Source organism: Saccopteryx bilineata, chromosome 1 (assembly GCF_036850765.1).
Source record: "Saccopteryx bilineata isolate mSacBil1 chromosome 1, mSacBil1_pri_phased_curated, whole genome shotgun sequence".
Lineage (NCBI taxonomy): Eukaryota > Metazoa > Chordata > Mammalia > Chiroptera > Emballonuridae > Saccopteryx > Saccopteryx bilineata.
The window spans coordinates 348,822,042-348,834,246 of NC_089490.1; the positions used below are offsets into that span (position 1 = coordinate 348,822,042).

Genomic DNA, 12,205 nt, shown 5'->3' on the forward strand with positions numbered 1-12,205 from the left:
ATTTCTAATTTAATGTCCCAGTTTTACTAATGAGAAATTTGAGGCCCAAAGGGATGAAGTAATGTTCCAGAGTCATTAGGTTAGAATCCAGGTCTCTCTGACTCAAAATTCTGAATTCTTTCCTTTTAGAGATATTTTATGAAAGAAAGATTATTTGATGTTATTTGTATCATTTAGATGCTGTTGAGGGCAGGGCCCATTCTCTATCACCATGGCCCAGCCTGTACAGAATACTTAATAAAATGGTTGGTGGATGAGTGAGGGAACCGACTAGAGTGTATTGTGCAGAAGGATCTAACACCAACAGGGATTTTTGGAGGGAGAAGAGATTTAAGTGAGATATTGGAGGTCTCATTGCAAGGCTTGGTGTCCTGGGAGCTTGGTTCTAACTTTCTAAACATGGGGCTTAGGAAGAACATTCTGGTGCCCAGATCCTTAGCTTTCTTGGAGCAGGACCAGGCAGGTGGAGGTGGGTGCGTTTGGCCAGCATTGCATCTTTCTTGTATTTTTAATAGCACATTAGAGTGGGAAGGATCCTTAGAGATCATCTAGTCTAGTGCTTCTCAGAGTATTCTCTTTTTTTTTCCCATATTTTAGAGAGAGAGTCAGAGAGAGGGACAGATAGGGACAGACAGACAGGAATGGAGAGAGATGAGAAGCATCAATCAGCAGTTCTTTGTTGCAACACCTTAGTTGTTCATTGATTGCTTTCTCATATGTGCCTTAACCACGGGCCTTCAGCAGACCGAGTAACCCCTTGCTGGAGCCAGCGACCTTGGATCCAAGCTGGTGAGCTTTGCTCAAGCCAGATGAGCCCGCGCTCAAGCTGATGACCTCAGGGTCTCGAACCTGGGTCCTTCCGCATCCCAGTCCAACGCTCTCTATCCATTGCTCCACCGCCTGGTCAGGCGAGTATTCTCTTTTTTGTGTGTGGCAGAGACAGAGTCAGAAAGAGGGACAGATAGGGACAGACAGACAGGAAGGGAGAGAGATGAGAAACATCAATTCTTCATTGCAGTTCCTTAGTTGTTCATTGATCTCTCATATGTGCCTTGACCGGGGGGCTACAGCAGACCGAGTGACCCCTTGATCAAGCCAGTGACCTTGGGCTCAAGCTAGTGAGCCTTGCTCAAACCAGATGAGCCCACACTCAAGCTGGTGACCTCGGGGTCTCAAACCTGGGTCCTCCACATCCCAGTCCGACGCTCTATCCACTGCACCACTGCCTGGTCAGGCTTCTCAGAGTATTCGTGGAGGAACAACACAGTGATCATTTTTAAATGTACATTCCCAGGCACTGCCTGCTGATTCTAAAGTGCTGACTTGGGCCCTGGCTGGTTGGCTCAGTGGTAGAGCGTTGGCCTGGCGTGCAGAAGTCCCAGGTTCAATTCCCGGCCAGGGCACACAGGAAAGGTGCCCATGTGCTTCTCCACCCCTCCCCCTCTCCTTCCTCTCTGTCTTTCTCTTCCCCTCCCGCAGCCGAGGCTCCATTGGAGCAAAGATGGCCCGGGCGCTGGGGATGGCTCCTTGGCCTCTGCCCCAGGTGCTAGAGTGGCTCTGGTCACAACAGAGCGACGCCCCGGAGGGGCAGAGCATCGCCCCCTAGTGGGCAGAGCGTCGCCCCCTGGTGGGCGTGCCTGGTGGATCCCGGTCAGGCACATGCGGGGGTCTGTCTGACTGTCTCTCCCCGTTTCCAGCTTCAGAAAAATACAAAAAAAAATAAAAAATAAAAATAAATAAAGTGCTGACTTGCAGGCCCCAAAACTGATGTTTTTCACAGGTTACCCAGATGATTCTGTTACCACTAAAGCTTGAGAACCACTGATGTAGAAAAACTCTTCCATTTTAAGAAAGGGAATCTGGGGCACAGAGGGATTGAGACACATATCAAGTTAGTGAAAGACCCATTTTTAAACCCAGTTCTCTTGTCCCCTGATTTATTGTTCTTGCTGCTCTCCAAGCTGCATAATTCATTAACAAAAACAATTGCGTGCCCATATCTTTCAGGATAGAATCCAAACCCCTCTCAGGATCAGGCCTCTGCCTACCTGGGCAACCTCATTGCTGCCCACTGCTCCACCCAACTTTACTTGGCATCCCAGGCTCTCAGAAGGACTCCAGTTTCTTGAATGGACAGATAATGCAGTCTTTACCCTCTGCCCTTTGCAAATGCCACTTCTTGTCCTGGAATGCCCTTCTTCCCCTCTCCTCCTGGCAAGTTCCCCCTCATCCATAGAAGAAAGTTCTGGGAGATTTCTCCCTAAGCCACATGACATGTTCTCCATCCTTGCTGCTGTCAGACCCTGTGCACGCATGTCTCTCATAGCCCTTTCGGTACTGAGGTGCTCCGGTGGTGTGCTTGTGGGCAAGTAGGTGGATGAAGTCTCTAGCTGCTTGAAAAACTGAATGATGCTGTATAAAGTACATACTGAAAATGTTGTGACTAGTTACTGTAATCCATGAGTAGCCTAGGGGAGTTGGGGAGTCAGAACAGAAGGGAAAATTTTAACACAAGAAAGTATTACAGGAGGTATTATAAGACAGTAAATAATTAACTGATACACATAATTGACATGACATATCCAAGGGAGAACTAGGGGGAGAGGACTTCCTGGAAAAGGGGGCTTTGAATTGGACATTAAGGAATGGGTAGAATTTGGAGGGGAAGGCGGCTGTGTAGGCTGTGGAAGGATATGAAGGGCCTTGCCCTCTGGCGTTGGTCTCATGGTGAACCCAGCAAGAGGAGTCTCCCTTTTGCCCCATCCTGTGACTGAAGACAAACACAACAAGCAGAGCCAACAGTGCCCACAAAGGCTGAGCACTTAGGTTGGCTATCTCTTAGGTTGTAGTGAGGATTTAATGTGGTTGTAGATACAAAACACCTTGTGTGGGAGGAAGCTGAGAGCTCATAGCTCCTTCTCGGAGACTCTCAATAAGACTGTAGCTTTGTGAGCTTCCTGCCAGGTTAGCTGACCCTGGGTTATGTGAGGCTTGACCTCGTGGACATTGGCAGGAGCTATGCAGTATGGAGAATGGAGCCAGGCAGGCTCTAGGTCTAGTCCTAATTCCCTACCCACTGGCAGTGTGAGTTGGGCAGGCCACTTAACTTCTTTACCTGTATCTCTTGATCCATCTACCCTAGGTTGTCGTGAGACTAAGGGAATGATTGTATTGTAGTGCTTGCTAAACCATAAAATGCTGCACAAATGTAAGGGGTTCTCATGTTTGTCATATTAGTCACAGAGGTTCCCGCTCATGGAGACATGCTTACATCTTTAAAGGCAGGGCAGTGCTAGGCATTCCATGACATTAGATTGCACAGCCCCTGAGAGTGGAGGGTAGAGGCTGAACCTGAGGGAATGGGACTTGTACCTAGGGCTCCCTTTTCTCTGCACAGGCAGCAGTAACAAAGTTTTTGTTGTCTGGAGACCACCCACCTTGCCTCATCTGCCTTTATTCAAAATCTTGCCCAATAGACTTAGCAATATGAGGACAGGAGCCATGTCTGATTCATCTCTGTGTCCCCATTGTCTTTAACCCAAGGGAGAAAGCAGCACTAGTAAATGTTTGTGGTAATGTTTTTAAAAGCCTGTTATCGGGTTTGATTCTCATGATATTTAAATATTAAGTGTTCCTCAAATTATTGTTTATCATACCCATTTTATAGATAGAAGAACTTAGTAAATGGCAGAGCTAAGAGTCAGGACTGTGTGACTCCTTTACCTTAAATCACTGTTTTCTCATCATCATGGAAGGATGTGTTTGTTTTTTGTTTTTTGTGGGTTTTTTTTTTTTTTTTTTTTTTTTTTTGCAGTTTCATCAGTGCTTCAGAGCGGCCAGGCACTGATGAAACTGTATGAAGGGCTTCAGGGGCTACTCTCACCTCTGCTGACTCCTTGGCAGTGCTGAGACCAGGGGATCCTGCAGAGGATGGAGCAGGCACGTACTTGCTCTGGCACCCAGGCATAGACTGTACAGCATCAGAGTCAGAGGTGAGAGCAGAAGATGACAAAGCGTTGCCTTGTCACTCTCCCTGTTGTCAGGGTCAGGGGAGCAGCTTCCATTGGAGAGACAGGAATGGGGGGGGGGGGCAGCAGGAGCCAGTGCTGGAGACAAGCTGCTGGATGTCTTTGTTGGGAAGGGGATGGTTCACTGGCTGAGGACCAGCTGTAAGCACAGGGCTGCCAGAGACCACCATGGTGGCCAGCTGGTGAGCTTGTCTTGGATGAGTCACTTTAGCTTCTGTAGATTTGCATACTTTTCTTCAGTGGGAGGAGGTACGTGTGTGAGGGTGTGTGCCATACCTCTCCCTGTACCTTTCTACCTTTAGCCACTCTTTTTAAATAGAAAAGAACATGAAATTTAATGAGCTGGAGACTTCAGCAAGATGATCTGAGACAGAGCTTCTAAAACTGGGTGATGAGGGAAAAGAGATAAGAGCACAAAATGGGCCTAACTCAACCACCAGCGATTGTGACATCCTCACCTGTAAAATGGGGACATAAACTTAACATCTCACAGGATTATTTCAAAATATTTAACAAGCGAAAATACTTTACAGATTGTAATGCACTACTCAGTCCCAAAGAGTGTTCTGTGAACACCAGTACTGCAGAATTTTAATAAGGGTTAGGTGGAAAGAGGCTGTCAGGCAAGAAACTGCCGAGTAACATTGATTTAAAGAGATAGTTCTTAACTGAGAACTGTGCCTTGCTGAAGGGAAAAGTATGTGCAGGGGCCTCTTTCACAGAGAGAATACACTTTTGGAAGCACAAGGTGAGACAGTAAGGATAATAGCAGACATTTACTGAGAGGTACTAGATGGCAGGCATTGTTCCAAGCCCCTAACTCATAGTGTCTCATTTAATCCTTAGAGTATCCCTAAGGGTACTACTATCATCTCCATTTACAGGTAAAACTTGGCACAGAGAGGGTAGGTAAGTTATTCAAGACTATACAGTTAGTAAATTCAGAACTGTAATGTAAACACAGGTTTGGCCCCAGAGCTCACTTAACAGCCACACTCCTCTGCCTCCACTAAATACTTGTTGGCTGGCATCCTCCTCCTCATCATCATTATCATCATTCCAAAAACAGGTAATAATATCAGAAGCTTATTTATGAATTGTGTATATTTTCTGGTTCAACAAGTATATATTTGTCAAGCACATATTTGTGGCCAGACACTGTACTGGGCACTGGGGATGCAACTGTGGAGAAGATAGTCCCATTTCCTGTCTTCACTGAGCTTTTTGCCTCAAGGAGAGCATAGTCAAGTAAACAGGCAATTGCAATAGAATGCAATAAGTATTGTAATCAGGAGATGCCTAAGGAGCTGGTAGCTCTAGGAGCAGTAACTACCTCAGACTTAGTAAGAGTCATTGGAGGAAGTGATTTCTAATCAGAGGCCTAAAAATGAATTGAAGTTAGCTAACTGAAGGCACGGGAAAGGAGAAAATGTTCCAGGCAATGGAATAGTATTTGCAAAAGCTCAGAGGCAAAAAAAAAAGAGCATTAGAAAGGAGGTGGTGAGAGATGAGATCCCAGAGGCGAGCAAGGGCCCTCCTATGATTTCTTTTTTTTTACAGGGACAGAGAGTCAGAGAGAAGGATAGACAGGGACAGACAGATTGATTGAGAAGCATCAATCATCAGTTTTTCATTGCCATTGCGACACCTTAGTTGTTCATCAATTGCTTTCTCACATGTGCCCCGACCGCGGGCCTCCAGCAGACCGAGTAACCCCTTGCTCTAGCCAGCAACCTTGGGTACAAGCTGGTGAGCTTTTTGCTCAAGCCAGATGAGCCTGCACTCAAGCTGGCGACCTCGGAGTCTTGAACTTGGGTCCTCCACGTCCCAGTCCGATGCTCTATCCACTGCGCCACCGCCTGGTCAGGCCTCCTATGATTTCTTAAAAGCTGGGCTGTGATGTTGGACTCTGGTAACTTTTGTCCCTGAACTGAATAGCCCCAGCTGTGTTCCTTGAGTTCATCTGCTTTTTATGGTAAGTACCTTATATAGGGCTTTATAATTGCACTTGTGAAACATTATAATTTGTCTATTCAGTGGTCTAGACTCTTATTCATTAGTATATCTCCAGCAGCTACCACCATGCATTGGTGCTTGTTAAATGTGGTTTGTTGAATGAATGATGTGTTTTCTTTGTAAAATGGATTATACACTTCCTGCTTTCTTGAGCCAACTATCACTTTTCCTCAGATTCGTCATTATATCCAGCAGTTAATGTCCTATGTGGCAATTCAGTGATGCCCTTAGGGGCTTTTGAGGTGCAGTAGTCTGTGAATTCCTTTTTAGCTTTTTATTGTGCTGTTCTTTTCCCTCCCTGCCTGGGCAGCACTTGATTATAATCAATCGGCTTGATTGTGAAGCATCCTCCCCAACCTTCTTGTTTCCTTCTCCTAATCTGCAGTGGGCTGGAAACAAGGTCCCTTACCATGATTTGATGAGACTGAGAGTAATTTCTGAGTTAGGTCCTAAAGCAGGGGTCGGGAACCTTTTTGGCTGAGAGAGCCATGAACGCCACATATTTTAAAATGTAATTCCGTGCGAGCCATACAACGACCCGTGTACGTTACACATTATCCAGTAAAAGTCTGATGTTGTCCTGGAACACAGCTGTGATTGGCTCCAGCCACCTGCAACCATGAACATGAGCAGTAGGAAATGAATGGATTGTAATACATGAGAATGTTTTATATTTTTAACGTTATTTTATTTTATTAAAGATTTGTCTGAGAGCCAGATGCAGCTATCAAAAGAGCCACATCTGTCTCGCAAGCCATAGGTTCCCGACCCCTATCCTAAAGGGTTCTTTCTCTTATGGGAAAAACCCGGATACCTTTGCGTATGGGACTTATATGTCAGCTACTCCAAGGCCTTCTTGTTCTCTGTACTCCAGGAAAGGTCAGATAGCACTAGGAGTGGAAGGACGAGGTATTGCTGATTGACCGTTGATTTCATAGACCACAAGGAAATGCCGTCTATTCCCAGTTACATACTCCACCAACTTCATTTTGGTCAAACATTTGAAATGCTTCCACCTAAACTAGCTTATCTGAATGCTAACTACAAACCTCAGGCAAGTTCTGCAAAAAGTTTGGCTACACCTTCACCTGAGCAGGAAAAGAAGGAATAACAAGAGCCAAAACTAGGATCAGACATGTAGGCTATAAGTGTCTTTTTCTGGGATCTGATTTGTCTTTTGCAAAATGAGGATGATAGCATGATATGATGGAGAGAAAGAGTAAGGACTCAGATTAGACCTGGGTTCTAATCCTCACTCAACCACATACTGTATTAGCTCTGTGCCCTTGTGCTTCTGTTTTCTCATCTATAAAATGAGAATGATAATACCTACTATATAAGGTAATTATGAGAATTAAGTAGATTATGTGAAGTGACCATGCCAGGCACAGAGTAGAAAAAGGTCAGTTGGCCTGACCTGTGGTGGCGCAGTGGATAAAGCGTCGACCTGGAAATGCTGAGGTCGCCGGTTCGAAACCCTGGGCTTGCTTGGTCAAGGCACATATGGGAGTTGATGCTTCCAGCTCCTCCCCCCTTCTCTCTCTCTCTCTCTCTCTCTCTCTCTCTCTCTCTCTCATCTCTAAAAAATGAATAAATAAAATTAAAAAAAAAAAAAAAAGAAAAAGGTCAGTAAATGAGATCTATTAGTATTAAAAGGAGGCACGAAAGCCTTCTGGTTTTTTGTACTTTAAATAGGAAGTCTAGTTTTGTTGGAAGGAAAAATGCATGGTTGCTATTCCAAGACCACTTACTTGGAAAAGAATGGTTTAGGAGTTCTCTGGTGCTTTTGACTACCTGGGTGAGTTACCTCTTGACTAAATTATACTCCTTACCCAATGGAGGGAGCCTACCTGTTGCAGGCCTGTGCTGTGGGCTAGGGGAGAAGAGGTTTTGGGTAGGAGAACCCAAAGTCTACCCCCAGTGAACTCAGTTCAGGAGGGAACATAACAGTCACTCTGATAAATTGAAGCAGAAAGAAACCCTATCGCCTGAGCAGCATAGCTGTTGTGTGGGGTCTCATTTCCCAAGGGAGGGCCTCAGAGATGGGGTAAGCTTCCAGTTTATTGTCTAGACTGGGACTGTCCAGGACAACAGGCATAAACCAGGCTCATCCTGGATATGTGTGGTCACCCAACCCATAGGTTCCTATAAAAGTGATAGAACTGGTTTTAGGTTCTTTCATATGAAATTAGAGAGGGAGAGTCATGAACAGTAGCACTAAAATGAGCCTGGGGTTTTGGTTCTTTGATCACATAAAATGCTATTTGTCTTACCTTTAAAAACATGTTCACGGTGCATTTATTTATTTTTTCACAGTGCATTTATTAAGCATTAGAAAAAGGATGTTACAAAATTGCAATATAGTAAATTTCAATTTTGTGGGATATATATGCATATTATATAGAAGGATATATACCAAAATTAAGTGCAGTTTCTCAAGTCACTGAGATATTGATCCGTTCTTTGTATTTTTCTGTAGTTTCAAATTTTTAATGGCTTTTATAAATTTTAAAAGGGCTTACAAAATATTATTAAATACGCACTAGATTGTAAACATCTTCAGAGCAAAGATGTGTTAGTGTTCTGCAAAGAACAGCCTCTAACTTGTTCCCCACTGGTCCCTTATCTTACCCCAGGCTTATTTCTTCACCTAGGTGACTCCTCTTCAATTCCCACAACTCTGGGCTTCTGGGATCCTCTCTTTGTTCCCAAATTGAGCTAAGCTCCCTCTGGCAGTTGTTTGTTTTCTTCATTTGGTTGGGTTTTTTAGAGGGAGGGAGAGTCAGACAGACAGGAAGGGAGATAGATGAGAAGCATCAACTTGTAGTTGTGGCACTTTAATTGTTCATTGATTGCTTTCTCATATGTGCCTTGGGGGGAGCTCTATCTGAACCAGTAACCCCTTGCTCAAGCCAGCAACCTTGGGCTTCAAGGCAATGACCTTTAGTCTCAAGCCATGACCATGGGGTCATGTCTATGATCCCATTCTCAAGTTGATGAGCCCATACTCAAGCTGGCAATCTCAGGGTTTCAAACCTGGGTCCTCAGCGTCCCAGGTCGATGCTCTTTGCACTGCAGCACCATCTGGTCTGGTTCCCCTTCAGCTTTTTTGTCATCCTGTTATACTTGTAACATAGTATTTATCTCTAATAATACTCTAAACATGTGTTTGTTGTCTTTCTCCTTTAGATTAGGTCAGAGACCATGTCTGATTCACTTCTGTGTCCCCAAATAAATTCTAATATATAATAGATGTAATTAAGTATTTGTAGAACTAACTGGCTTCTGTTTTACCTTCTCTTGCCCAGCACAGATTGCCAGGCACACAGTAGGTGTCATTATATGTTTAGTAAGTAGGTACATGAGTGAGTGAGTGAATTAAAATGTCAAGAAAAAGAAGGTGAGGTGGGTGGCTCAGAGTATTTGCTGCTAATAAAAGGGTTTGTGTTACTGTCTTCTCCCTACCCAGTCCTGGTCACCCGAGAGGATGACTTCAACAATCGGCTGAACAACCGCGCCAGCTTCAAGGGCTGCACAGCCCTGCACTATGCTGTTCTTGCCGACGACTACCGTACTGTCAAGGAGCTGCTTGATGGAGGTGAGACCAGGGTGAATGGGGCGGGGGGTTGGCTGGGAGAGAGACTTGACAACCTCTGTACTCTGGGAGTGTCCCGCCCCCGCAGAGCCCTGTTACCCTCCCAAGCTGGAAAGGCTTTGAGGGTGGCTGTACTCAATGAGTGGCGATGTGCACATAGGATTTGCCCTTGCATGGCTAGAATGTGTTCTTTGCCTCCCTGTTTATGTACCTTGTCATCCTGCCTATCTGCACATGCTCTGAGACTTTTGTTACACTCCCCAAAATGTACTCTTCTCCACTGTGACCTTGAGAGCAGGGCTAGTGGAACAGGCCAAGGCCCTTCAAATCCCTGTTAACCCAAATATCAAAGACATCCTCCTTGACCCACCCCCATCCCAGCCTAAAGTCACCCTTCTCACAATCTTAAATTATTTTTATGTGTTCAGTAGCCTTCTCCCTGACTTGGTTTTGAGGTCCTTGAGGTCTGGAAACTCATTCTCAGCACCTAGCATAGTATCCAGCTCACATTCAGCACTCAGTAGCTATTTGCTGAATGATTGAATGCCCTCCTCTTGGAAAGCATCGATTCAAATGGAGGAGCAGTATGTGCAATCCCTAGATCTGGGATGGTCTGGTTCTGTCCCAGTCTGGTGCAGCTATCTTCTGCTCTGCCTAATACCTCCCAAGCAGTCACTTTTCCTCCTGCTTCCGTCTGTCCCACTCCAGTCTCTCCGCGGGATCGGAGGGAAGCATCTTGCCAGGATGTGTGGTGCCCCCACCCCTGAGTATGGCACAAATACTTGTTTATGCCCTCAATGCCACTTTTTTAGGGGCTAGAGACCCTCTTTTCAGTCTGGACACCCACATCCTATTTGTCAGGGCAGCTGCAAGTGTCCTCAGACAGAGGCCATCAGGGCTACCTGCTTTCCTCCTGGCACAAACCTCTCTGACAGCTGGCTGGCATTGCCTTGGCTTTTGTCAGGACTGAGAGAACTTGACTCCTTCCCTGGAAGTCCATACCATTTTAGCTGTCTGTCTAGTCTTTGTCTTCTTTGACTGCTTGAAATATCTTTAAATGAACTGTGATTTTCTTCTCTGCAACTTCTGCCGACTGTCCTCTGCTGCCCAATCACCCTTTTAAAATCCAGTCTTCAAAGACAGTTCTTTCCATCCCCAGGCCTTTGCCTCCCTGGCCCAACACCCAGATCATCTTCTAGCCCTTGGCATGTGATTGCGTCGGCAGGATTGCCCAGTAATCCCAAATCCAGCCACACTGGCTTAAGACCCAGACTGGTCATGCCCCCAGCCTACAAGGGACCTGCCCCAGGTGTGGGGCACATACATTGTGCCTGGGGTGATTGATGCTTTCGGAGCAAGAACTTACTGCTCTCTGAAGCAGAGACTTAGATGTCCCCAAGCAGGATGCTACTCTGCCTTTTGGAAAGTTCTCCAGTGAGACATTTGTAGTTAAGAACTGGAGCATTCACCATGGGGCTTCTCTCTGCCATGCCTTAAAATCAGTCAATACCCGCAGCCATTGTCCAGTGGTTTACATTCCCCACTTTCCCTAAGCCCCTAAACAGACAGGGAATTCAGTCTAAAAAGAGACCCCCTCTCCAGCCTTCCAGATTGAACACCTTTGAAATAAAGAGGCACAAGCCTTTTATGAAGTGCCCCACCCTCCCGGCCCAGGCCAAGGCTGGCCCTTTGAACCATTTCAGGGGCATGGTTCCTGCCTGTTGACTTGGAACAGATGCCCATAGCCCCCACTTTTACAGTTCTTCCACCTGCCTTTTTACCCAGCATCTATTTACACCCCCTGCCCTAGCCTTCCAGCCTCAAGGGCCAAAACCATTAACCCACTTGTTTCTCCCTTCCTGATCCAAACAAGTGGCCGTCACTCAGGGCCTGCAGGCCTTCCAACTTCTGACCTCCCTCCCCCAGCCTCTCTTGGTCAGCCTGTGTGTGTGACCAGCCAACCGAGAGGCAGGATCCTACCCCCTTGTCCTGGGGGCTGTTGCCAGTAACGTTTGGAAAGTCTTCTGACCTCAGTTGACCTTCCCCAAGGGTTTCAGGGAAGGCAGGAGGGCCTGCCTTCCTGACCATCCAGCTTTCTTAGCCTCTGTTTGCCACCGGCTTTGCTGCAGCAAATGAGATGGTGCTCTCTGTGAGAACAGGGGCCGGCCCATGTTCACAAAGTCTACACAGAACCCTTGTCCTTGAAATTGTTTAATCCACAGGGATGTAGGGTCCCTGGATCTTAGAGGGTTAGAGCTAAGGGGGCACCTGTTCTCACCCAACTCTGACTAGCAGTCCCCCAAGTGAGAGCTAGGAGGAGGTCCAAGCAGCAGTATCGGTATGATAATGTGTGAAGTTCTATGACCCCTTAGGAGGCAGGATACAGTAATAGAAAGGACATGTTTAGAGTTTGAATCCAGCTTCCCCATCCTACTCCAGTATTGCCTTGGACAATACTCTTAGCTCTCTAAGCCTCAGTTTTCTTGTCTGTGAACCCCTGAGAAACATGATGGTGATAGCGTGAAGGTTAGTGATAACGTGTGTAAAAGCCCCTGCTACATGCTCC

At 46.1% G+C, this 12,205-nt stretch overlaps 1 protein-coding gene across 1 annotated transcript in view; it reads left to right on the top strand.

The window, feature by feature from the left end:
* The window catches only part of CLPB (ClpB family mitochondrial disaggregase), a 187,643-nt gene that overhangs the window by 91,313 nt on the left and 84,125 nt on the right, over positions 1–12,205 (top strand). The window contains exon 5 of the mRNA XM_066250604.1: positions 9,514–9,642. Within this exon, the coding sequence (XP_066106701.1) occupies positions 9,514–9,642 (129 nt within the window). The remainder of the gene's footprint in view (positions 1–9,513; positions 9,643–12,205) is intronic.